Here is a 26,694-nt window from a genome sequence, read left to right as displayed (position 1 = left end):
CCTGCCCTTGTAACAAGAAACCAATGCTACCAAGCCTACCAGGCTGGAGGAAATACTTGAAGCATATTCAGGTTTAATGGCATATTGGGTCTTTTAAATGCTGCTAGGTGGAAGATAAATATTTCCTATAGTGGGAAAATTTGATTGGAAGAAAAAAAAATTCCTGAGGGCAGTTATGGTATGTGGAATTCAAGTTAATGAGTTTTTTTGGAAAAAATTGTTTTCCATTTAGTCCTGTGAGGCTTGCAGAAGTTTGACAAATTGGGGGAGAAGTGAAGTTGGCTGTCTGGGTACTGACTGCTTTACTAAGGAAACTGAATTGAATCTGGCTCTTACTGAAAAATATTGATTCTGGCTCACAATTGAATGAGGAATTTTTCTTGTAATGTGTAAGAAGACTGAAGTCTCTCTTCTTGCCAGTTCAAAACTAATTTTATTTACTCCTATGATTTTTTTTAACTTTGTTTTCTCTGAATGAATTCTTAAAGTACTGAACTACTTCATCCATTTTCTTGTGTTGTCTTAATCATGTAAGAGCATGGTAGGTATGCTGGATATTAAAATAGAACATGAGCCTCATTAATGAATGCCACTCCTTCTTTTATGTGTGTTTACAGTAAATTCTAGACTGCTTCACTGAAATATTTAGAAGAATTCCTCTGAATGAGGCTAGAGGTGGACAGACAGATAAATGGGAATAATGCTATGCTCTGATATGAGCAAATCACAAATTCACTGTTGTAATCAGCCCTCACTTGTGTAAATCACTGTGCTCTGCACAGAATTAAAGTGCTCTGAAAGTCAGCCACTCCCATGATTGGAGCAGAGGAACGAGCAGTGGGAGAATGTTTTATGTTATCAGCGGAAACAGTTCAAGCCTTTCATATGAATTGTCTGAGATTGTTCTCTCTAGATTTTTGTCATTTGGCTTAATTAAGAATTTCTTTCACAGGCTTCAGCAGTCCCTTAAAACCATGTGATTTTTGTAGCTCTGTGCAACATTGTTTTATGAGCTTTGATTCTTGAGGCAGTGCATAATGTGTGTTTGTTCATCACTGGATTTATGCCAGTGAGGCATGTTTTTAATTATATGAATAAAAAAAGGCTAAGGGGGAAGCTGTCAGTTAATAATTATCTTAAGCATTAGTTTGAGATCTAGAATGTAGATAAACTTACCAACATTAGAATATTTTTATTCTGGAATTCTGCTTCGGTGTTTGGCTAAACAATGATGGCCCAAAATAGTTTATCCAGATTTGAAGTATGTCACTATTGTGCTAAAGCAGTTTTGTACAGAGATTGACAAAGCTACCAGTGCAGCATCTGCTAGAATTGCTGCTTAAGTGATTGAATTTTAGAAAGAGCAACACTCTTGTGAAAGCTGGGATTCTGCAAATACATACTTCATAGGCTTGAGGTTTTTCAATCTGGTATTTCTTAACTGAAGGGGTTTTTTTAATATGCTTAATTTGCCTTTTAATTTGATGCATCTGATGTTCACAATGGGTGGGTAGGCCTCTGGTGGATACCCTGTCTTCATTAATCCAAAAATTGGATGGCTCACTGTATGCTTAATGTTTCTGCTCATTTTAAACTCAAGTTTACATTTTTTTTGAGATAACTTTAGCATTCTGTGCTGCCTTTGACCTGCAGCAAATTTAATTGTGTATTTGAGCAATTTTTCAGGTTTGTCATAGTAGAAGAAAAAGCAGCACTAAAAATAGGTCCCTAGATCGTAAAAATGATGGAACATTGTATTTCATTGGGATTGTGGGTGTGTGTGGGGTGTGTCAGATGCAGTGTGTGTCCTGGTTCTGGGGAGTTGAACCATACCAGGGCTTTCTGATCATCTGTGTTGTTAGCTAATGTCCAGAGTGTTTTTATTTGTTTTTTGGTAAAGAATAAATGAATAGATGTTAAGAAATTGAAAGACAGGCAGTGTAGTAGTCTAATGTATTGCCTGAAATATTAGTTAATTAAACCTTGCAATTAAATGGAGAGCTTTATTTTCACCTTGGTTTTCTGGTATCATTTATGACTTAGGCTAGTTTTATTGTGATTAAAGAAATTCTGTAATTTTTATTTCAGTTTTGTACTGATGACATATGAACTTAAGGCTGAGCTGTGTATGGACTTCAGCACTTCTTAAAATCTAGTATTTTTCCAAGTCCCTTTGTTTCGTTAAGAACTGTCTGATCAACTTTCTTTGCATGATACATTTTGTATGCTTACTTCTTAGAGTAAGATAAGTTTTCATATCTTATTCAAGATGTTTCTTTAGATCCACTCTTTCTTACTGGAAAGAATATTAGTTCTCAGATATTCTTTTTCACTGTTTAAATACCAGTCACTGATGAGGTCTGTGAAGTTGTTTTACTTCCCCTCCCCTTTATAATAAAATTCTCCATCTCATTCTAGTGCAGCTTTACTTCCTGTCTGTTTTTTGGTGGCAGCTGCTCGTAAACCAGAGTCTTCCACACGGGTTTATCTCACTCTAATACACCATGAACTCTGCAGCTTTGGAGGAAAGCACATCAGACAGGATTTAAATTGATTCAGATTGCCTGCTGTGCCACATGTGATGTGGCTAGGATTTCTACTCATTAACCACTAACTTTGTTCTAGCCATAACTAAAGATTTTCAGTTTTCTTCCTAAAGATGCTGACTTTCTACTTGCACAGTTTTTTGTCAAAACTAGATTTTATTTTGCTTTAAGTTGGTGTTAACTGCTTGGATGAATATTAAAAAAAAATCTTTGTTATGCTGCGAGTGTTACAGCAGGAACAGAAGTGTAATGAAAAATAGTTTTTATTAAAATACAGCACCTATTCAAATGGCAGCCAATAGAACCAGCTTTCCACTTTTCCTGAGCAGTCTTAAACAATTGTTACCCTCCTGTTCATACCTTTTTGGGTATGTGATGACCCCAAAGCCTTGTGGTAGCTGGGAGAGGTCCTTCTGTGAGGAGCAGCAGGTGGTCAGGGAAGGGGCACCAGCTGCTGGGCTGTCTGTGTGCTCAGAGCCTTCGATTTACTTTTGCCTGCTCCAGCCAAGGGAAGTGGTGTTGTCCTGGTGAAACCCACATCACTGTTCTTGCTTTTGATCTTTCTCAGGCTTTTCTGTGAGCTTTAAACAAGGAGGTCAGTGTGTGGTTATTCTCACAGCAGACAAATGGGTTTGGTGGTGTATCCAGTTTGTACCCAGCCTGGCTAAAGAGATTGATTTTTTTTTTTTTTTTTTTTCCTTGGAATTGCTTGGTGGGAATCTTGTAAAGGCTTTGTGAATGAGAAGAATCCACTTTTCTTGATGATCCCCTTGATCAGTTTTCATCCAGGATCATCTATATGGTTTGAGTGAAATACTGGTTTTCTATAGATGCTTGTGATTGTAGAATTTTTGTGTTTTTGCTTAAGAGTCCTTTAGCTGGCAGAAACTTCTCTGTTTCTTTTGCTTTCTAGTATTTTTCCCAGCAACATCCTTTGTTTATGCTCCTAAACCCATTTTTGCTTTAGAGGAGAGTGAAACTTTTTCTCTTTTTTTTGTCTAGATACTTGAAAGTGTTCTTCCTTATGAGCTGCTGTTGCATAGAGGAGAGCTGTTTAATCCAAACTCTGTCTGAAGCCACAGTCATAGTGTACCTGTGCTTATTCACTTTACCTCACAGTCAGGAGATGCCTCTATGTGCATACCGTTTATACACTGTGAACAGTTAGAACTTGGATTTTGAGGAGAGAAATCTTTAGAGGACGTAGACTGGACATGTTGTCCTGGCAGGCAACCCCTGGCTGGGTTTGGACAGTTGTTCCTGCAGAGTGATTTATCCTCAGTGCCCTCTGCCACTGGAGTGTGAGTCACCCCAGGCACCTCTCATGTGACAAGGAGCCACAGCCTTTCCCCTGGAATCCTTTCAGCCCCCAGTCCTCCAAAATCCTTTTGGGACTGCCCACGGGCTCGTCCCTGTGACACAGTGCAGGCAGTGCCGATGCCATTTTGAAACAATGCTTGGGAGCAGTGCTTGCAGCACGGCTGTGCAAGCACTTCAGGGCTGCTGTCAGTAAACCTGCTCCTGCTTAGCCTTTATTATGTATTATAAAGCAGTTATTCAGTCATACTACCTTGAACTCTTTCCAGTGGCTTAAATGCACTTGTTTGAGTTGTATAGACAAGATTTCAAATATACCCATGTCATCATCCTAAAGTTTCCCAGAAGAGGAACAAAATTGGAGTTAGTGAGCTAAATTTTGCATTTGGGAAGCAGCTATATATAAGGACAGATGAGTGGTGTGTGGATGAAAGCAGTACTTGAGATCTCTGCAGCATAGATGCTGGAAGAAGTCCAGACATTTGGATTGTTGAATTCTCTTGTTTGCATATCAGTCTCCACTTACTAAGGAAAGTTGCTAATATTATGCTTCTTTCCTCTTCTTATAAATGAATGACAAAAGTAAGAGAGTTATTGTTGAGCATGTCTGCTTCTTTCTGAAAATCACTTAATAATTCATATTAAAAATAAGAAAAATTCCAAAAGATCATGGAACATTTGCTTCAAGAAACTGTCATTTTCTGAAAGCTACTGAAATGGTTCTTCAAGCTTTATTGTCCAAAGCACAAGTAATGAAATGAGCTCATTAGCTTGCATAATTGCAAGTTTGATGTTACTCTGTTAAGGACAATTTCCAGTCATTGCAAAGGATGTTCTCTGCAGAAGCTGATAGTTTTCTACAGAATAATTATGACACTGTGAAATTTTATTGAATGATGAAAGCTGAACAGTTGTTATAGTATACAAAAGACAAAAAGCTACTAACATTATTTTAAGCCTTAATGCAGCACTACTTGTTGAGCAAATGTTTGAACAGTTTTTTCCAGACTTGAATCCTGCTTAAGGGGAAGGGTGAGGCTGTTGGAGTGCTCAAGAAGGCAATGAAAGCTAAAGGGTAGAGGAAACAGCTTTTCTTGCCCCTCTCTTGCTTGGGTCAGGGTCAGTTCCTGGATGTTTTTATTACCTGCTTGCCCATATTGTCAAAATCAGATAACCTCTCTTTTGTGTCATTGAGTATATTTGCATTATTTGTTTTGAATTTTCAGTCCAAAAGGGGATTAGCAGGCTGTTTATTTGCACCCAGGCAGCATGGTGGGCAGGTGATGTGTTTTAGATAAACCTCTCTTTCTAATCCTCTGTTGCAGTTGCTAGTTGTAACTGATTTTTGCTCTGTGATTTTCTGAAAGCTTGAAAAGAACAAATTTCACAACCAATTTTGAAATTTGTCTGGAAAATATTCTGTCAACGTGGCAGAAAATGTGTCTGTTAGTTACTGAGTTTGTGAGCGGAGGCATGCATGTGTACTTGGAGCTGCAAAACCAGCAGCAATCTCCTGGCAATATTTTGCTGCAAAAGCATTATTCTTTTTAATTGTTGCAAGAAAAAATGGGTCTTTTTTAAATGCATGCCCTCTCCATTAAAAGGGAGTATAGGTTTAAAATCCAGCCATCTCTCTCTTGCAGAATTTAGTGTAAAGACAGGCAGATAAAAGACCCTGTAAAGTTTCACAGGGGAAAACCCCAGCATATATTTGCCTTTCAGATTTTTCTTGTTATGCTCCTTGCATTTTTGTTGATTTTCAGTTCCAGCTCTGTGGTTGGTTTTGTGTTTTGAAGGCAAATGGATAGAGCCTGAGCATGACGTGCATTTCTCTTTGGGAGTCCCTTCTGTAGTGACAATGTGAAAACTAGAAGCCGTCTACTTTTTGCTTTGTACTGGGGCTTTTTTGGTGGTTTTGGTCAAGTCTGGTTCATGTTTTCTGCTTAGTTGAAAAATTGCAGCATTTGGAATGATGAACTGTATCTGGAGACTTGGTTATTAGATGATGAGTATAATTTCTGTGCAGTAACATTTTAGTATTTTTTTTCTAAGCATACGTACTGACCAGTGATCTTAATCCAGGAATAAAATGCTCCACAGATTTTAATCACATTTGTTCTGACATCCTTACTGCTTCATATCTGTTCTTAGTTAGAGACTTGGTTTTTAGTTAAGTGAAATAGCAACCTGCATAATTTAATGAAACATTGATCTGCTTTTGAAAAGGAGTCATGATTACATAGTTGAGCTAACTATGCAGAAAAAAACCTAACAAATGCAACCAACCAAAAAACCATAAAAATACCAGGTTTTCTACAGGGGACTTGTAAATTCTGACTCTCCAGAAAGGTTAGGAAAATTCTTCAGCTATTCCTTTTGACGTTTTAGAAACCACACCCGCCCCCCCCCCCCCCGTAGTATTTCAGTACACAAAGCATGTTGAGAGAGGTAAAAATGGACTCTGTTGCATCTCAGTGTTTACTGATATTTGTAGTAAAACCTGGTGACTTACAGAAGCATATTTGAAAATTGAACAAAGTAATATCTGACCATCAGGTTTTGCTATGAAGTTGAAAATTGTATTATGTTCTGAGGTGTTTTTCTAGTTCTGAATTGGAGTGCATTCTTTCCTCAGCTGCAGGTGAAATGTCTGTGTGTGATCACAAGGAAGCAGAGCTGGAGGAACGGGTCCCAGGCAGAGAAAGGGTGGTGCTAGGCCCAAGGAGGTGTCCCTGGGCAGGGCTCCTGGCCTGGCCAGTGCTGTCCCAGGAGTCCCACCTTGGCAGCTGCTCAGGAAACAGCACGGGCCTGCTGGTGGTGGTGGTGTGGCACACCTGTGCCATGGGTGCCACCCTTGAGGAACTCGAAGCTGTATTCATCTTGAAAGCCACAATTGGGTCATTTATGCACAAGTGTTTAGGAAAGGCTCTTGTTTGGTCAGAAAGTATCAATTCCCATACATTTTTGCAGAAGAGTGTAAGGTTTGAATTTTAACAAAACCTCATTCTCATATAATGGAAGAAATTCCAAGATGCAGCTTTTAAAATAGAAGATGTTTTCTTTGTGTGTTCGAAGAAGGAATAATATGTTTTAAGGGATAAGACAGAAAGATTGATACAAATTTAAAGCACTAAAAAGTCTTATTTTACTCATAGTCACTTTCTAAATGGGCTTATTTTTGGCTGTTTCTATTTATATTTCATTCCAGTTTAAATTATGTTGCAGAGTTAGCATAAGAGAGTCAAACTTTGGAAGTCAGATAAATGCTGGTTGCTTGTCATTAGTTTCTTATAAACCAATGATCAATATCTGAAATAGTATGAGGTTATCAGCTTTTGCTGTGACTTCAGTTGGTGTTATACTAGTGAAGTTACTGTTCTGTTTTGTTCCCCAAATAGTTGAGGATTTTCGTGTATAGGTTCTTTTGCAAAGTTTTAGAAAAGCTTTTTTTGCTTTTTTCTCTTTTTTTTTTTTTTTGCATTTCATGGATTCCTTCCTCTCTCATGCTTTGCCCCCTCTGTGATATGAGAGTGAGTCTTTGTATTGTGAGGGGAACACTGGGATGGGACTGATGCACTTTACCTTTCAGAGCGGTCGCGCCACATCCCTGTGGCAAGATCACAGCATTTTAATTATGAAACCCTGTAAATTATCATATACTGTTGCTGTTAAAGGAAACAGTTGAATACATAATTTTTTATTGAAACATTTTGTACAGGTTGTTTTCTTTTACTTGCTAGTGTATGCAGAATGCCAAGAGAAGCTGGAACGATAGGTTAGCCTTACCCCATTTAACACTTTTCTTTCTTGTGTTCAAAGCTGTTTCTTTCTTAGTGGTCAGTGTTTCACATATGAAATCACCAGGGAGAATGCAGTTGAAGTGTTTAAAAGTGGGGTATGATTCAGGGGAAGGTGGGATCAGAAGTGGGATGGATGGATGGATGGCCGTGGCTCAGCCGAGGGGGCAGCCCGTTATGAATGGGCAGATGTGTGCGTGATGAGGCACAGGGTGAGTCAGAGCTGAGCCTCTTCTGGAAGAATGCATTCTGCTCCAGTGGGCTGGGAAAATGAAAACACAAGGGAGGGGACTGCACCACTTCACTGGGGACTGGTGTTTCCTGGGGGGTGAAGTTGATCTCCTCGGTGGCGCTGGCTGTTGAGAGCCTGCTGATTCATGAGTTGGTGGGTGGTGAGAACTGTGTGCAATCGCTGGGGGAGGAAATGGCTTGGTTGCTGTAGGAGAAGGAGCATTTTCTGTAACTGCAGGATGTGTGGATGGAGCATACAGATAGCATTCCTCCAGCAGATCAGTTAAATACTCTGCTGGTGTGAGATAAAGGTTTACTAGATGACTAAAATAGGATGTGAAACCGAGGTTTTGTCTTGTGCTAAAATACAGTAGCTTCTTAAAAAGTAATTAGTTTGGATTTTAAAATATGAATGAATGGTGGTACAGGAGCCATGTCCCTGCCTGTTCTTAACAACAGAGAGAACTCCCAGTTAATTGGAGTTGGGGGAGAAGGTTGTTCATTTAAATGCAGATGAAAAGAAACAACAGATTAGTTGAAAGAACACAAAAGGGAAGGTGAGATACACTAAATGTTGAAGGTGTGGCACGGAGGTCTTTGAGAACAAGCCAGTGGGAGGCCGAGGAAGCACAAACACAGCTCAACAACTTAGAGCCCAGCTAAGCCTATTCATGCAGCACCTTCTCAAGTCTGTGTGTTTACGGTGCTGTTTGTCCTCTGTCCAGATAATCTGCCCGGAGATAAAAGTGTTTGCTCTCGCTGCTTGTTCAGTCAGCAAGCAGAATATTTGTTCTAATACTAAAAGCCTGTTTCCAATGTAAAAGTAACATGTCTGTGTTTCTCATTAAAAAATTCTAATGCTACTTTGATCTGTAGTAGGAATTTGAAATGGAAGATGTCATTTGAGATGAAATTAGTTCTGTAATAGCCACCTGAACAAAAATTTAGCTGCTATAAGCTAGTAAAAATGACATATTTCAGTATGTGACAGTTTGCTTAGGTCTCCTAGTCTAACAAAGCTTTGGCTGTGCCGGTGTGTGGAAAATAAGGGTACAAAATGAGAGAACTTTCATCCTTCAATATGTGTACAAAGATTCTTAACTTATTTACACAACTGTTCACTGTCAGTAGCAGAAAAACCATACTTCCTTTGGTTTATAGGATGGACTGTATTCTGAACAGAGACTGCTGCATAATTTAGCTTTTCCTCTTTTATGTCCCTATAATATGTTTCTTTGTGTAGCATTAAATTTGTCCACTGAATATGAATTTGATAATTGCCAGACTTCCAGCTTCTCCTTCCTTCTGTTCTGTAGTGCTTTTCACCTGTCTCTTGAATTTTACAGCACTCTGCCAGGCATTATTACAAAAAGTACCCATAGGTGTGTGGAGGATTTACAAAATGATTTAAATGCAGGTAATCTGGGGTTAGCATAAGACTTTGAAAGAGTTGTTCTAACAAAGACATGTTTTTATCTACTTCTATAATATTAGGAAGGGGGGGAATTTTGGGTCTTTTTAGAAATAATGCAACTTTTGCCCTTGGTCTTCTACCATCACTGTCTTGAGGCAATTTTCAGAGTAGACAATTCAGAAATTTTTTAGAAGACCACTTTGCTGGATTTTAAGGTGCCATAATAGATAATGTATTCACAGACAGAGCAGTAATTTATTAATAATTCTGTTAAGTTCAGAAGTTGAAAGGGAACCAACATGGCTTTATCTGAAAAGAAGGAAATATGTGGTTAAACGTTTTTGGCTATAATCTTAGGTGGTTTCCATTTTCCTGAAAGAGGAGAGGGGGGAAAAGGAGTTTAAATTCCTTTCTCTAAAATAAATTAGAAAGTACCAGTATGCATTATTGTGTTTTAATGAGAGAAAAGTTCCTGCATAAGCTCATGGGGTTTCAAGATGAATGATTCCTACGTTTGAATGATTGTGTGGTAATTTCAAAACTCAGAATATCTTGAGAACGAATTCATGCTTTCAGTAGTGAAAAATGTTTGTTTATCAGAGTTTTGAAGACCTCCTGAATCTGGTGGTGCAAGGCTTCCAGGGCTCTGATTCAGGAGCAAGGGCAGACTGCTTCATCTGGAAAGGTCAGGCTGCATGCCAGAGGTTCCCAGGCTGCTGTGTCAGCAGCTCAGCTGCTGGCCGGCGTGCTCAGGGCAGATTGGAGGGATCAGGAATCACATCAGCTCTGTCAACTTGTTTCCCCTTTGACTTCTGAAGGCTTTCATAGCATTTGCAGCACTGCTTGGGCTTCCAGGTGATGCATGAGGCATCACTGAGCCTCAGCAGCTGTCTCTGAGCTACCTGCTGTTGCACTGAGGCAGGAAGTTTGTGTGTCAGGCACTGGCAGCTGCAGTGACCAAGGCAGCTGAATGGCCACTGAAACGGGTTAGTGGCACCATAATATTCCTTATCAAAGAAACAAACAGAAAGTATTCCTGGACAACTTGGAAAGCTGAGTTTTGACATCTGTGGGAAGGCCTGTGTAACTTTTGATGTCCTAGGCTGCTGTTGTGGGCCAGAAGGATAGGGGAGGTTGAGCAAGAGATAAACCCTAAGTGGAAGTCAGCAAAGTGCTTGTTTGCTCATGTATAACATAACCAGCATTGGAGTACAAGCTTTTTTGTCTTTACAGACCCATGATTATCTTATGCTGCCTTTTTATTTCCTCTCTTGAATTATTCTTCATTTGCCTTAGAAGAGAATGACAGTTCTAATAGCCTCTTTTAACTGTCTTTCACTTCTCAACTAATTAAATGCATCTATTAAATGGATGCTGTATCCTTCACTTGTTTCTTGTGAGATTAATGGGTGAAGATTGTGCTGAAGGGCTGCAGTGTACTTTGTATGTTTGAAATGTTTAATCTTGAAATGAGGGCTGTGGGAGGTGGTTTCCTGGTAGTCCACATCTTACTCATGGTGGTTCTGACACCTCTGCTTGCAGAGGCTGTTGGCCGGTGGATGTGCCTGGTGTGCTGTCCCCACGGTGTGCTGTCCCCACAGTGTGCTGTCCCCACGCAAGGCTGGGCTGTGATGACTCTCTCAGATGAGCTGTGAGTGCAGGCACAGAAAACCAGGCTGTGCTCTTAGCAGAGAGCCTGCAGTAGAAGTGCTGGTGGGAAGAAGAGCTGCTCTAACAAATAACATTTATCGCTTCATTATTGAGCTGCTGCATGTTGTACTAATTAAAAGGTCTGAAGCTGTGTCACTTCATACCAAAGTGTGATAAGTTGTAAAAATCAGGCTTTGGAGATCAAATGTTTGTTTTCTTTGGCAAATAACATTACTTGTTTGTCAGTTCAATCCATGTTATTTGCTCCCTGTTTTCCAGTCATGGGTTGCCTTTCATGTTGTTCAGTGCTTAATTCTGCCAGCACAGCCTTTGCATGAGGGGGGCTTCCCTTCCTCTGTGCCTCCTGGAGCCCTCTCTTTTTTCACTTGAGTGACCTTAGCTGGTAAGTGTGGAACTGAGCAAGCAGGCACAGTGGGGGCGCTTTGAAATGCGTTATGGTGCTAAACATCAATTACGCTTTGATGAGGATTTGCCAGAGGATTAATTTAGAACTGTTGGAGAGGCACTGTCTGAAAGTTCCCTACCTAGCTGAGCTCCAGCTGCTCCTGAAGGCTGAAAAACAACTCAGATGGATTTGGAATGTCTAAGTAGTCTTGTCAGTTACCAAATTCATATTCAGTGGACAAAATCTGAAGTGGATGCAGGTGTGTGTGCAGGTTTGCCTCTCTGGTGATTCAACATGGACAAACTCCTGTCCCATGAGAGGTTTTGACTTGCTAAGTAGGCTGAAATAACTATTGAAGATTGATTTTTTTTTTCTAACTTTTTTTTTCTTTTCTGTACAATTCAGGTAATTTTACTGTGACTCTGCTTTGTTTAAGAGGGATATTATGAAGTATAACAAGTCAAACTCATGTAGTTTTGTATTTGCTTCTTTTTAAGTTCCCTTGTGGCATTACTTTGAGTACTGTTATCTGGATGTAGGACCTTAAGATTACACATTATTCTGTGCTGCAGCACAAGGCACAGTGCACATTGGTGCTGTACTTGGGTTTTCATCAGCTGGTGTTGCTTCTTTTGAAAAGCCTTTCACACATGCTAGAATTGACACAGGAAGACTTCCTTATTTTTAGTACGATGTGTATGTTGTGTACTTTACTGAACTTTGAGTAGTTTCCACATTTGAGGAGGACTGAAACCAGTGCTTGGTCTTTGTTGAAATCACTCATTTATTGGGATAAAAGACAGTGTTTCTTGGGAGTAGGAAGGAGAGTGCTCATTTAACTATTTAGATGTGCTGTAGGATTCTCTCTGACTGGCAGCATGCCACTTCCTTTGTGACACAAAGGTAAGCTGACAAGAAAAACTCCTAGTTTAATTGCAAGCATAAGAATTCTAACTAAATCCTGGTGCACGCCAGTTTATAAAATGAGAACACAGCTTAAATTTATTCCATCCAGTACAGTAGGCAAAAGTTAAAGCACTCGCTTGATTAAAATGGGTTCTTGGAAAGGAAGCAGTAGAAGCTGTTAAATGGAGTCTCATGTTACCGGCTGGTTTGGAAGTTCTTCTAAGAATACATATAGAGGCTTCCTGGATCAGTATTTTCATTGTGCAGGCACATGTGTAAGAGCTTGCAAATTCACAACATGTGTTTTGCTTTTATTCCAGGTGTACTTGAAGGCACCTATGATTCTCAATGGTGTCTGTGTAATCTGGAAAGGCTGGATAGATCTCCAGAGACTGGATGGTATGGGCTGCCTGGAATTTGATGAAGAGAGAGCACAGGTAAGGCAGTCTGCCCTTGGCTACTTGGATATTTGTTTGTTCTTCTGGAGGGAAACACCGTTTTTGCCTTCGCTCTGAGTACAAACTCCAAAGAAAACTTGCAGTATGGAAGTTCAGAAACATGTGGTTGTAACAAAACACTACTTTAGCTGCATTAGGTCAAAATGTTAGGGGCAGGAATAGTTCGTAATTTACAACTTTGAGTGATTTTGCACTGTTACTATGCTACAGAGTAATAAAGTATTTTAAAACTTTGATTCCTCCAAAATACTCCTCTATTGTGCCTTGCCTCTCCCTAACTTAAGAAACTAATTTGCATATTAATGAGGTGATGTTCATGTCACTATGCTTGGGATTAAATGGAAACACTTTGTGTCCAAGTCCTAGCCCTGAACACTTCCTCCATGATGCCTGGAGAGAATAGTCCTGCTGCCCTTTGAGGATCCATGAGAAAAGCCACAGACCAAAGCTTTTGCTCTAAATCCACTCTTGCTGTGTATTCACCTCTTTCAAAGCTGTGTCAGTGACTTGGGCAAGCTCAGTTCCAGCTGCAGCAGAGTCACTGCTGTGGACTCCATGCATTAGGAGACCTTCAGGCTGTAATGCCTTACACAGCCAGTACATAGCCCTGAGGAATGTAACATAAATCCCAGGGTTCTTGATCTGTAGTTAATAAGTTTGATACATAATGCTATGTGGTTAATAAGTTTGATACATAATTCTGAACTGAGAGTGGGCTGATTGGAACATATACTCAGGAGGAGACAGTGTCACCCTTTCCAAAACTGGAGAGTGCCTGAAGAAAGTGGGCACCCTTCCAAAAAGGAGAGGGGTCAGGTGACCAGTGGGTTTAATTTTTTCTTCTTAATTTCCCAATAAATGCTTTTGCAATTGCTTGGAATACTTCAGTTTCCCAATGTGTATATGCTGTCTCAACAACACTTAACAATTCCCTTTTGCTGTCTTCAGGAGGTGTTTGTGCACAGAGGTTGTGATTTACTCTTTGTGTGTGTGAGGGGATGTGTGCATGCTCTCAGGTGTCAGTGCTTTCCTGAGTTGTGAGTACAGGGTGCTGAGCTGGAGGTGTTGCATCTCTCCAGAGATGTTTGCACTCAGTTACAGGTGTGTCACTTGTTTTTAGTTTGTGATTCTTGGTGACTACAAGGTCATCAATGGTCATTGTTTCCTACAGCAATACTACTGAAGGGTGCCCTGTGTCATACAGACACAGGAGTAGCTGCACCCTTATATGTATTAGTATTGTAAGCACTTGGGCAATCTTTTACATTCTTCAGTTTCCTTTTTCCTGTATCTGTCACTGCTTCCTTGTTTAAAACTGTTGTAATATTGCTAATGGCAGTTGACTGAACTGCTGACTTTGATCCCAAAATAACCCTGATGTCAGAAGGAGCTTAAGTGCCTCATGTGGTATTGCCTGTGTACCCACTGTCCTTTGTAAGAGGTCCAGCTGCCCTTCACTGGACCCCTCATTTTTTTGGAAGCTTGTCTTAAGCAAATGTACTCTTGCATTTTTCTGTCTCTTACCTCTTCGTACTAATGCTGGGATCAAATAAAATTCTTCTTTGCTGTAATACTTTGGTAAACATACTACCCTTCATGAGGTCAACAAATACTTTAGGAAGAGAATCCACATGTGTTAACATTGAAATATTTTAATTTTTTAAAATTTTCTCTTTTTTAATATTTTTTTTAATTTTATTTTTTGGACTGGGAGGTTTGGTTTTGTTCTGTTGTCATGTTGTTTGCTCATTCTGTTGCTCATGTTTGGCTTATTCTTATTTTTCTTTGTAAATTTATACCAGGAACATTTTTATAGAATAAAACTAAGATGTGTAAGTTATTTGGTCTCATACAGCTGAATTTGCTAGGCTATTATCACTAGAATTGAGTGACATTTAAAAAAAAATCTTTGTTAAATTCTTGTCGTATAAAGTTGTGTTGTTGGTTTATTTGTTATAATGTATCACCAAGAGTAGAGCGGAATTCTATGTTTTACTAAAAAAGTTCTGATGCTTTTATCCCTTTCTCAGACATGAGCAAACCAGTGTTTCAGTTGTCAGCACGTCTTCATTCTGGATATCAACATACTGATTTTTTTTCCCATGCATTTCTAATTTAGTTTCTTTTGGTTATGACCATTTCTTTGAAATATTCCTTCCAAGGCTGTATGTCAGCCTTCTATTTCATAACCACTCTAAATGATGGTAAAATGCAAAAACCTTCAATAAAAAAAGAATCTTCTTCTATTTAAGTCTGATTTAAAATAGAAGGTAATAAAGCCATATATCTCTTTTGTAAGTTAAAACTAAGGTAGCTTTTCTGGAGTCATCTGGGACATGAGCTTATCTGTTCTTTCTAACCTTCTGCATTATTAAGAACAAACTTTCTTTCCACTCTCTAACCCTGGTTTCTCTGCCTTGTATGAACACTAAAATGGCTGTAAAGGGCAAAATTCTAATCTTAAAAAGATCTATGATGTTGAAGTATGATCTTGTTGGCAGCTTTAAACATTGCCCACACGTCCCCAGAAAGAGCCTGGGCCTGGCAGCTGTTTGTATTTCCCTGCCTTGGGCCACCAGGGAGCCCCAGCACAGCTCTGCACAGAGCAGCTCCAGGGCCATGATTGTGCCCACGGCAAAAAAGGCAATTTAACATTTTCTTAGGCTGGGGATGCTTTATCTTAAATTGAAAAATTTATGCACTTAGTCCCCAGGTATATTAAAACTTAGTTTTGCTCTTCACATGTTTATGTCCTTTAACAGTCAAGGTCAGCTTTTTAAAAAAATTATCAACTTTGAAATAACATTTGCATGTATGTGGGAATCATCAGCAGAGTTAGTAGTAAATTACAGTTGAAGAGCCAGAAGGAGGGAGAACCAATACAGTTTATCCCTTCCTGGTTTGTGGGGCCTCTTCAGATGGGACTCTTCCATTCTGATGGGGAACAGTAAATGTGTTAAAAGGTCTCTTTAAGAAAAATAACTTCCAACCCAATTAATAATGGCTCCACAAATTACAAACACTTTATGTAAACATTTTCTAAGAGAAAATACAGTTTGAAGGAATTTTTTTTGAGTGTTAGTTTGTTAAATCTGTTCCTGTGCATAAGCCATTATTGAAAATAAGCAAAAGAGCTGTTGAAGACCTGCAAGTTTCTCCTCCATTGTATGGGAATGTGTGCAGATTGGTGGAGGAATAATTTCTGCTTTGCACTTTCCTGTGCATCTAAATTTAAATAATATAAATGATACACAAGCATTAAGAAAGTTCATACTGATGCACCTGTAACAGCTTTTGGTAAAATGAAGTATTTATTTGGTTTTTAACTTTGGTAATACTTATTTCTAAATGCAAGAGAATTAAATTACCACTGTTTGTGTAGTGGACTTTATCTAGCTATACCTGTGAACACTGTCTTCAAAATGGCTTTTATAAGGAGAATAAAATGTATTGCCTTTTATACAGAACTTCTGAGAATTCCTAGCCTTAAAATAAACCCAGCAGCATTTAAACTACTTTGGAACAGGAGCTCTCCTTTGAAAATATATTTTAGTAGTAGCTGCATTCCAGCTTTGGTTATTTCTACTGCTGTAGTGAAGGTGAGTAATATTTCATTAACCTGTATAGACATTTGCTGGAACGCGCCTGTTCTAGCAGGTCCTGCAGGACTTGCTGGACTTTGCTGCCAAGGGGTGCTTAATATTCAAAAGAAATGTGATTTAGTGGAAATGAGAGTCACCTTTTGTGCCTGTGTCATCTGCTTTGGTAGCAGGAGGATGCATTGGCACAACAAGCCTTTGAAGAGGCTCGACGAAGAACTCGTGAATTCGAGGATAGAGACAGGTCTCATCGGGAGGAAATGGAGGTGAGGGTTTCACAGCTGCTGTCAGTAACTGGTTAGTACTTTCCCAAAACTTTAGATTGTTTCCATTTATTTGTCTGTTTGTACAATGTCATGTATTGTGTTTGTTCAGTGATGTTATATAAAAATTGCAAAATGTATTGTTTTTTACTCTTGTAAAATGGATTTCAAGTTTTTTAAAGTTTTGATAAGAATTCTCTATCATGTACTTTTTTCCTTTCTGTGGATGGTCTTTGCTGTGGGTACTTAAGCTGTAAAGACATTTATTCAAAGAGTTGCCATTTCTCTCTGAAATGATACTTTAATAGCTGAGAGAGGGATCTTTTGCCTCGTGCATTTCTCACGAACACAGAAAAGGCTTTGGGAGCTGCAGGGGCAGAATTTTGGGGCTTGTTATCCCATGTTTTGGGAAAAATTACCAGCCAATTTAATCAGATGCCACAGTCTGCTTTCTTGTACAGGCTAGTTTTATTGTCTTCTCACCTTTTTCTTACTGGTTGGAAGTCTCATTCCTTTTTTTCCACTGGTTTAGTTTCCCTGTCTTGTTCTTTGCTTCTTCAGGGCCCCACAGTCTTGAATCTTGTTCTTTCTTGATGAAAGCAGAAATTACTGGGATTGAGAAAAGAAGAGCCAGGAAAGGGAATGGAAACCAGCTGCTCTGAGATGTCAGAAAGGCAAGAGCTGTAAGAGGACAAGTAATAATACATAAGGGGAGTTGGCAAGTTAAGGCAGGCTGCAGGTCAGGAGAGAATAGGGAGAACACAGAAAGGCTTTGAATTTCTTTCCCTTAGTAATGCTGTTTCTTCCTGCTTCATCAGTACAGCCTGACTTAACTGTAATCAAATATGATCAATCTGCTGGTTCTATGTTTTTAGAAAATGATTTTTGTTATTGCTAAGCTACTTTTCTTTTGGCATTCTTTCGGATAATTGGGATGATCAGACAGACTTTCTTCCCTTCCAACTACAACTGGAAGGCACTGAGCATGAGAATGAGAGGGAACAGATAGGCACAGAGGATAATTTCTCTCTTTGAAGTGGCTGGAGTGTGTCTCCTTGCAAACACTGCTGCAGCCAGGTCAGATGTCAGCTGTAACAAAGGTAAAATCCTTGCCTTGGAGGCCCTGCTACTGCTGGATTCTTGGAGCAGCTGCTGGATTGCCTGAATAATTCTGTCAAGCGTAGCTACAACCTGCTTGTAAGTTCAGAAGAAAGGTAGAATTAGCTTTAAGCTGTTCATGAAGACCTGTGCCACCCTGCTTTACTGTTAACAACACACTACGAACTTTAGGTTCCAATCTTATGCCTTTGACCTCAATGTACTTAAAACTTTTCTTGATATATTCTCCTTGCACTGTGCCCTTCATCCCCACTCCTCTTATTGCACAGAAGCCATGTGCATGCTGAAGGTTAAAAAAGAATGAGGCTTCCTGAAATAACTTCTGGAGTTCCGAGACACTTAATTTTCCTCCAAGTGTAGAAAACACTTACTTGCAGCTAGGCTGTGCAAAAACACTATTTCAGTTAACAGTGAGATTGAGGTAATATTGAGCATCTGGGGCTTCATGACAGACATCAAAACTCATGACACTGAGACAAAAAAAGCAGCTTTCTTGGCTGTCTGCAGGAGCTGGATGCAATAACTTCTGAAAACACTCTTGCTTTTAACAAGGCAGAAGGCTGTTGCTATTAAGTGATGTCCTTATTAGCTGTTGGTACCCACTTTCTCTTGAAACAGCAACAGTTGTTGTCCCAGCTCTAAAGCACTGGTATAGATCACCTACAGAAAGGAAGAAAAGAAAAAATTACTGACTTGAAAGATGTTTAAGTAGAATGAGAAGTACTATCAAGGGTTGTTTCAAATTTGTGATATCAAATGCAAATCTTTAATAATTGTAATACATTGTTTTGCATACTTTCCTGTTTATTTTACTGTGCCTCTTTGATATGTCTAACCAACAGGTTTTTTTCCTCCAATACTCGTAGGTCTATAATTGGTTTTTACATTTCAGTTTTCATTCCTGTGTTTGGAGTAAGATGTCCTGAACTTATATCTGAAATGTTTACAGACAAGCTTTTTTTACTCTTGATCTTAGGACTGCATAAAAATCAGAATCTTTTGGACTGAGATGGGAGAGAGCAGAAATAGACTTACAATGCATTCCTAAAGAGGAATCAGATTTCCAAATCATTCATTGTTACCCTTCTTTTCAATCTAAGGCAGCAATTGGGCAGAATCAAATGAACTTTAATCAGTAAGCACTTGGTGTTCATGATCCTTGTACCCAATTCTCAATAGAAAGTGATGCATAAAAGTGCATTCCTGTGTTTGTTGTATTTGTGGCCTGTATTGAATTTTCTGATGCTGACGTGCTCAGTCAGCTTGGAAATGCAGTTTGTCAGTGGCACCCTTCTGATGATTGCATTGCTGACAGCTGCAGAAACCTTAATCCAGACTGCCTTATGTTCTGTTCCTGTAATTTCAGTGGGGCCAGCAGTATCTTTGGTTTCACTACAGAGATGGTACTTGAAGGCTTTTATATGGGAAAGGCCAGTTCTGAGTGTGCTGAGTGAATTTTTATATTATGCTACACACAAATGACAATACTTTCCTTGTGATCATTTTAATATGATTTCTATACAGCTTTCATCCTTAAGAAAGTTTTAGATTTTTCTCTTCTGCCATGCTTGACATGGACAGTAAAACTCAGAATCAGCAGATGTGGAACAGGATCTCATCAGTGTTAATGATGGTTTTAAGAATTGCAACACTGTAGAAAATCAGGATATTTCTGACAGTAGAATTACAGTTGAAATGCCTTTAATAGAGACCAGATTCTGCTTCAGTGGGGGAGGGAAGGGGAATCCTGCAATATTCCACCCACTCCTACCCAAAACAGAGGCGCCAGCTCTTTGGAAATATTTATCCATCCAAAGCCTGGCAGCATATGAAAATGATCAGATTAAATTATTTATTTATACAGCCTTCTGGGTAGAAAAGATTCCCTATTCTGAGTCTTTCTGTAGACTTAACATAAAGTCTGTAGACTTAAAACTCCCCACAGAGGAGTGGTCAGTGATAACTCATTGAAAACAATGTTCAAGTGTCTTGTGTGCGGCAGTTGGATTTTAGAAGAGTGACCCTTTGCAAGGGGAAAAAATTGCAAGTGCAGTAGCAATCTAGAAATTATCACTTTGCTGATTTTCATTTTTAAGTATCCTAAAAAAACTCCTAACCAATTAAAAAAAAAACTTCCCCCTAAAAAAAAAAAGGCAAAAAGCCCTTCAGGGTGTTGTGAGGTTTGTTTGCCATCTTTTCATCATATAGAATCCCTTCCATTCTAGTTTAGCACACCAGATCTTTATTTTAATGAACATATTCTTTGCATCTGAGGGCATCTGAGGTTGGTTGTGCTTGAATTTTCAAAGGTGATCATGTTTTTGTGCAATTACAGCACTCTAATGTAAATGGGGTGGGAGTGGATTTAGGAATTTTCATTGAAGTTTTTAAGCACCTCTAAGTTGAACTGCCTTCTGTTACATTTTTAACACAGTTTGTTTTGAATACAAGATGCTTTTGAGTTTTTATATCAACTTGTATAGCTCAGTTACATCAAATACTGCAAATCCAGCCCCACTCTCCAGGATTCTTTTGTTTCAAAGATGCTTTTGAAGTCAGTGAGTGTTCTTAGTGCCTTCAAAATTAATAACGTGTCCCAATGACTTTTACTTCTACAAAAATGTTGGAATGCTGAGACAGAGAATGTTTAATAATACACATTAGGAAAGACCTTATCCCCATTTAAAGCTTGTTTAAAAAATGAAGTGTATGAACTTGAAGTATTGTATGCTCCCCTTTGCCAAACTAGAAGAGCGAGGAGACTGAAGGGATGTTGGTGAGGCAGATGTTTAATTTTCATGTCTTTATCTCCTTGTGTCGTGGTTGAGAGTCAGTCTGAGTGTCTCTGCTGTGGTTTCAGTATGAATGACCAGAGTTAGTGTCAGGACAAGAAGTGTTCTGCAGAAATTACTGTGAAGTTGCTGTCTAGACGTGAATTTCCAGGAAGAGCTTTTGCTTGTTTTTCAGTCTTCTAGCATAGTGGCATGATGCAAAAATGTGTTACACTGTCCAGAATGTCTTGGGGAGATTTAAACAGCCTCTAGTTGGTGAAAATAGAATTTATTGGAAGCAATGGCCCGTGTTCAGTGAGGAAAAGCTGCAAGCAGGTGCCCCCTGAGAGCTCTTTGCCGGAGCAGATGGCACAAAACGATGGATTTTCAAGGGGTGGGTGAAGAGAAGAGGCCCTCTGGTATGTTGCTGTGTGCAGGTGGGGGTATTCTGTGAAGGTTTGTTTTGCACAAACTGTAATTTCAGACTTGCAGTGATCTGTGTGAGTACGCAGTTTGTCCAGCTGTGCTCTCCAGGGCTTGGCTGAGGATGTCCCCCATGGCTTTTCTTGGGGATGGGTTGGATCTGTTCTCAGTCTTCCAATGTAATTTCTTCTACCAGTATTTTTGAAATGTCATATTTTTGTACTTTGTGTTCCTTTCCTATGTTGCTGCCATGCTCTTTATTTTAGCAACACTGTGAGTAAAGAGACGGAGTGGTTTGCTCTCCCTGAAACAGTCTAGTCTAGCAATCTGTCTGTTTGCGGTCTTGTGCTAAATATAAATTACATTAATGGCTAAGCAGAGCCATTTTGGGAAACTGCATGAAATTCCCATTTGAAAAACCTTCATTTTGCTGAAAAAACCCTCTTTTGGAACTTGTTTTTCTTCCAGAAGCAATCCCTCTCAACACAAAGCACCAAAAACCCCTACCAACCCCACCCTTTAAAAAGTGCTGAAGTAAAAATTTACCTAAATTTTTAAATACTGTGTCCTGCCCTAGGTTTTTACATATTTTTTTCTTGTTTGGTGGGAATTACCAGTTGAAATGGGCAAGATGCATTTCATTTAATTTTGCAGAAGTTGGGAACTCTAAAAAAACAAACAGGATTTTGTTACAGACATGTAAACAGTTTACAGTTGAAAGAAAATAAAGTAGTAAGACTGACTTTCATGTTCTTCCCAAGGTTCTAGACACTGAAATTATTCTCCTTTTCTTAATTTTTTCTAAGATGAAACTCCTGGTGTAAATAAATGCTCTAACTAATTATATTTTTCTCAAATACAACTGGCTTCAGAAGAAAGTGTATAGTATTACAATTAGTATGTGGGGACTTTTTTGTTTTTAATTTTGGCTCGGGGTTTTTTACAGAAAATTTTCTCATCAGATTTTAAAGGGGTTTTTTTCTTATTAATCTGGAATTAATTTAATTAGTGTCTATTGTATGTACTCTCCAAACTGATGATGATAGAAAAATAGTATAACCTTTAAACCAGGTTTTTGGATATGGAAGAACCCAAACCATTGTTTTTTCATGTGCAATGGGTAGTGTAGACCTGGTATGTGCTTGTACACAAGCATAAATAATTTGTTTAGATAGAGGATGGGTACAACATAACTTGGAAAGAGGTGTTTGGGTGGGAGTGTGTTGCCTGAAGAGGTTCTGCAGTGCCAGTCCAGTACAAGAAGGCAAGTTATGTTATGACTGGTTTGCTTCACAAGAACTTAAATATCTGGTGCTTGTGCAAAAGTGCTATAGAATGCATAGATCAGAAAAACAATTTGTGCTGTACAGAATCAATGCTGACTGTGGGACAGAGGAGATCAATCTTGCAAATCAGGGAATTCTGTAATATAAGCGTCTTCTTTCAGTCAATGAAGGTTAGAAAGGGGCTGAGCAACAGAGGAATACTGTCTGGAGGCAATCAATATTAATTATAAATTTATAACCTTTAGACCAGCTTTCTTTCTAAAAGAGAGCACTTTAAGCTTTTTTCACTTGGAAAAGAAGTTTTAATATGAAAGTAAAAATTCTAGTCCCTACTCAAAACTCTTCAGAGCTCCTATTCCTGCTGTGCTTTTTCCTTCCTTGGCTCGCAGTGACCTTGGTCCAGTTTGAGGCAGCAGAATCATTACCTTCATAACAGCTTTTAAACAAAGATGCAACCATTGCAAAGATTTCAGGTGAGGGGGTGCGTGGGGGTCAGGAAGCAGCTGTGCTGCTTGGCCTGGTCATGCTCTGTAGGGAGAGCAGGCTCTGCAGGTAACACAGTTCATGTGTGTTTTCAGTCTGTTCCTAGGAAGTAGATAGTAGTTTGAAATGAAATCTTGATGGAGGTAAGTGCTAAATAACTCTTATCAATGGCCTTTGTCAGGAAAATGTTTTATTTTGACTTTCAGTGAGCTTGAAAGACAATCAGAATGGAAGTAGGAATAAAAAAGAGCATTGGGTATAGAATTCATGGCATTAATAGTTCTACAGTTACTTCAGTCTACCATCTAGATCTCTTGCCAAGTTTGAGAGCCTGTTTTCCATTATTTGCATAATTTAAGTGGTGCTTGACATTATAATTAAGAAAGATCAAGGCTACTTCTTCCCAGGTTCAATGAAAAGGAGAGCTGATAGCAAAATGAATGTTATGGGCAGCCAGCAAAGCAACTGCAGAGACTGGATCCCGGCCATGAAGTCTAAAGCTGATAGCTGTGCCTGCTAGGAATGTGGTAAATCATATCCCCTCTGGCTGCCAGTGGCTCATGGATGCAGTGTGTAGTGGTGCTGCTGTGGCTAAAGTTCTGAGAAATGCAGATTGAGAGTCTGTGCAAGGCCCCCAGAGAGTAGGAAGCACATGGGCTGCTTCATCAAGCTGTGACCAAAGGAGTTCTGTGATATAGAAGTTGACATTCTCGCTGTGCTGTAGGGCCCCAGCTTTGCTGACTCCAGTTCTGAAGGCTGAGTTTCTCCTGCCCTCTGTCCAGTAAAGGTTACTGGAGGCAGGGCCAGCATTGTGAGCCATGTTCACATTTCCATGGGAGAGGCTCTTATTAACCAGCAGCTCAAAGTTTTCAGTTCATTGCTGTGGGTCTGCTCAGATACCAGGACTAATGTGAAGGTTTGCTTGGGTGTAACTGGTCATTTTTTTTGAGCATTGCTCTCTTTATTTCAGGGCTTCTTTTTTATTTGGGTGGTTTTTATCCTGTGGTTGTATACTTTTTAGAAAAGTATCTGCAAAGTATTCTCAGGTTTGGTTGGTTGGTTTTTTTTTATCCCTTTTCAGGAGGTTGGCAGTCCTAAGAGAATCCAAATGTTCACTGTTTAGTTTTTCATAGCATAGCCTGATTTTTCACTTATTTAGTAAATTATAGATGGCAGATGCCAAGGCACATAATGCATTTGCTCTGTCTGTTTCAACAGGACAGAGCTGCCAGAATCCAATTAAAGAATTGCAGTGGAGTTGTCCATGGAGAGACTTTATTTTGGCTATTCTTTTTGTGACAGCTCTTCTTCAAATTAGCTCCCTCTTCCTTCCCTCCTCTTCACCAGTGTCCCAAGTTGTATATGCAGTGGGTATGGTTGTATTTGTCATTTCACTGTGTGGCATTCAGAGGTCCCAATTTTCTCGGCTACTTTTTGTAAGTGATTCATAGAAAGGGGGGGACATCTTCCCTGTCCATCCTTACTAAATTTGCTTCCAACTTTCTCAGTTCTGCTTTCTCAGAGCTATCATGTAACCCACACAGTGGGACTGCATTATCTTTTCCTGATGAGCTCATGTGGTAAGAGGAGTTGGTTTCCCTAGGTATGTTTGAGGCCTCAGAACATGCACAGGAAGGGGCTGGTTAGAGGTGCTTTCTTAAAGTCAGTTTAAGGAGTTTTGTAGGTACATTTAGAAGCAAGATAGGCTGCACCATGGGGCAGGATTGAGTGGCTGGAGGAGGAGGATGTGTTCTGACTGTCTTGGCTGCTGGAGGAACTGCTGATGTGCCACCTTCCTTATTGCCCATCTGTTTTTCCTTTGTGCCCCAGTAACAGATGTAAAGCCTCCAATGTGGTTCTTGTTCAGAAAAGCAAATGATAAAACTTACTGATTTAATGATTCCAAGCTATCTAGTTTATTGAGAAGAAAAATAATATGATGCAGATATTACTGCATCTTACTCTTGCTAGGAGGACTTTCAGTCCATTCCCCTTAGCCTGTATTTAGGCTTGGGAAAAGCTCAGACACGAGAGGTTAAAGAGAGCAGAGGTGTAAGAAGTACTATAGGACACATTTTTTATGTTTGTTTACTCTCAAAATGCTTTTGTACTAACTCTTCTCTTTTTTGTCAGTCATTACCCCCATGGTACCAGCATTATGAGTTCAGCATGAATCAGTCTAGAGTAGCATTTGAGAGGAGGCTTTGAAATGGTTTTTTGCCAAATACGTTCCTGCAATTCTTTCAGTTGGTCATCACACCCTCTCCAGGGTTAGAGGTTTTCAATGGCTTGTGGCCAGCTACAATTCCTTCTGTGCAGCAGAAGATTTGCATGGCTTCATGTTCTGAAAGCTGAGTGCTAAGTATTTTTCAGTGTTGAAACTCCTGATGTGTCCATCAGGTTAACTCTTCTGTTCCTGGATATTAGGAGGAAAACTGGCAATGTTGGTTAAAATACGTTCATTTTTAGGATAATTGCAACTCTGGTGGCATCTGTGTATTAATTACCAGTTTCTCACAAGCAAATATTTGTTATCCTTTCACTAAATAACAGATGAAGAACATGTGAAGTAGTGTTCCTTCAAACTTAAAATCAACGTTTGACTGGAAAAATGAAATACACAGAGAAAAGACGAATAACTGCTGTTTTCTCATGGCTCATTAAGCATGACTCATAGCAGTGTATTCCATTTCCCAGTGGCAAAGATAGATGCATCTTTCTTAATTGAAGCAAGTCTCCTTAATCCTTAGAAGCTGAGCCCATTATTCACTGAGAGTAATACTGCTGCTTTTGTGTGGCAGCAAAAGGTATGCATTTCAAAAATTACAGCAAAAATTTCAATTTAGAGGATTGATTAGCTATGCTGGGGAGTATAGGACCCCCCCAGTGGTGGGAAGTGTGGAAATTGCTGGTTTACATCTATAAAAGGGAAGTTTTAGTTTCCTGTAACAGACTGAGAAGTAGCAGATACTACCCCACTTGTGTAGGGTACTCGTGTGATAGTCACACTCCTCCTACAAGGGAGTGTTAAGGACCTCGTGGCATTTCTTATGGAAGTTTTATTTTACCAATTGTCAGTGAGCAAAAATAGCACCCAGTGCTTCTTGCTCCACAGTGTGCTTCCTGTCTTTGTACAAAGTGATTTTTCTAGTCTTTACCAAGCATCTTTTAATTTTTGTATTTTTCTTTCAGCATGTGAAGCCCAGTTGTAGTTGCTGTGTACTGAGCACGTTGTGCCCTGGCATAATGGCTGTGACTGCTAGAACAAACCTGCTTCACACATTTGTCTTTTTGCTCAGTAGTAGCACAAGGAAAGGAGGGTGCCTGAGTCAGAGCTGTCATTCCAACATGTTGCAGTTGCTTGTGTAAATCCCCACTTACTGAATTGCAAAATTGCACCTTTATCCACATACACTGTTGTAAGATATTGTAATGACTGGTTTTGGTATATTTGAGGGTCATTTGTCATGCCTTTTGCATATCACTTGAAAGGGCAAATCTGGCAGTTGTTCACTAGTGGCTTCTGCAAACTCTACAAGTAGCAATGAGGTCACGAATCATGCAGATTCCTTCATATGCTTTGAAAGAAAGGACCACTTTAAGCAAAGCATAAATGCAACCATATGCTCATATCTTGGAGCCTTCACTGAAATTTGACAATAAAATTGCTGTGCATATGATTTATTTTCTGAAGAAGAAACAGTGTTGTTTTTAGAGCAGTATTATAGCAGCAATTAACTTGCTGGCCTTTTCTAGTTAAGTATAAAAATGTTTATCGAGTGCAAAATTGGTAGAAGTAAGATTTTGGTAATTGTTAAAGACAGAGCATGTCTTTGTTTCATTTTAGAAGAAAGAGGCAGCAGTAAAACCAGAAAAAATCTTGTTACAGTCTGTTCAATAGAAGAATATGCAAAGTAGAACTGTTGCTGTTTTGTTAATCTTGGTACAACTCTTAAATTAGCCTGGAAGTACCTATTCAGACTTGATGAACAACCATTTCATATGAAGAAAATATTTACAGCACA

The 26,694-nt window shown here is 39.3% G+C and overlaps 1 protein-coding gene across 3 annotated transcripts in view; it reads left to right on the top strand.

Annotated features, from left to right (window-relative positions):
- The window catches only part of CBFB (core-binding factor subunit beta), a 35,461-nt gene that overhangs the window by 5,854 nt on the left and 2,913 nt on the right, over positions 1-26,694 (top strand). For 2 of the 3 annotated variants that reach the window (XM_066557303.1, XM_066557301.1), the window contains 2 exons: positions 12,588-12,704; positions 16,495-16,590. In XM_066557303.1, the coding sequence (XP_066413400.1) occupies positions 12,588-12,704; positions 16,495-16,590 (213 nt within the window). Of the gene's footprint in view, positions 1-12,587; positions 12,705-16,494; positions 16,622-26,694 lie in introns of all 3 variants that reach the window. The other variant, XM_066557302.1, reaches the window with a different exon arrangement.

The sequence above is a fragment of the Molothrus aeneus genome, chromosome 11, assembly GCF_037042795.1.
Source record: "Molothrus aeneus isolate 106 chromosome 11, BPBGC_Maene_1.0, whole genome shotgun sequence".
NCBI lineage: Eukaryota > Metazoa > Chordata > Aves > Passeriformes > Icteridae > Molothrus > Molothrus aeneus.
This window is presented reverse-complemented; position numbering and strand designations above follow the sequence as displayed.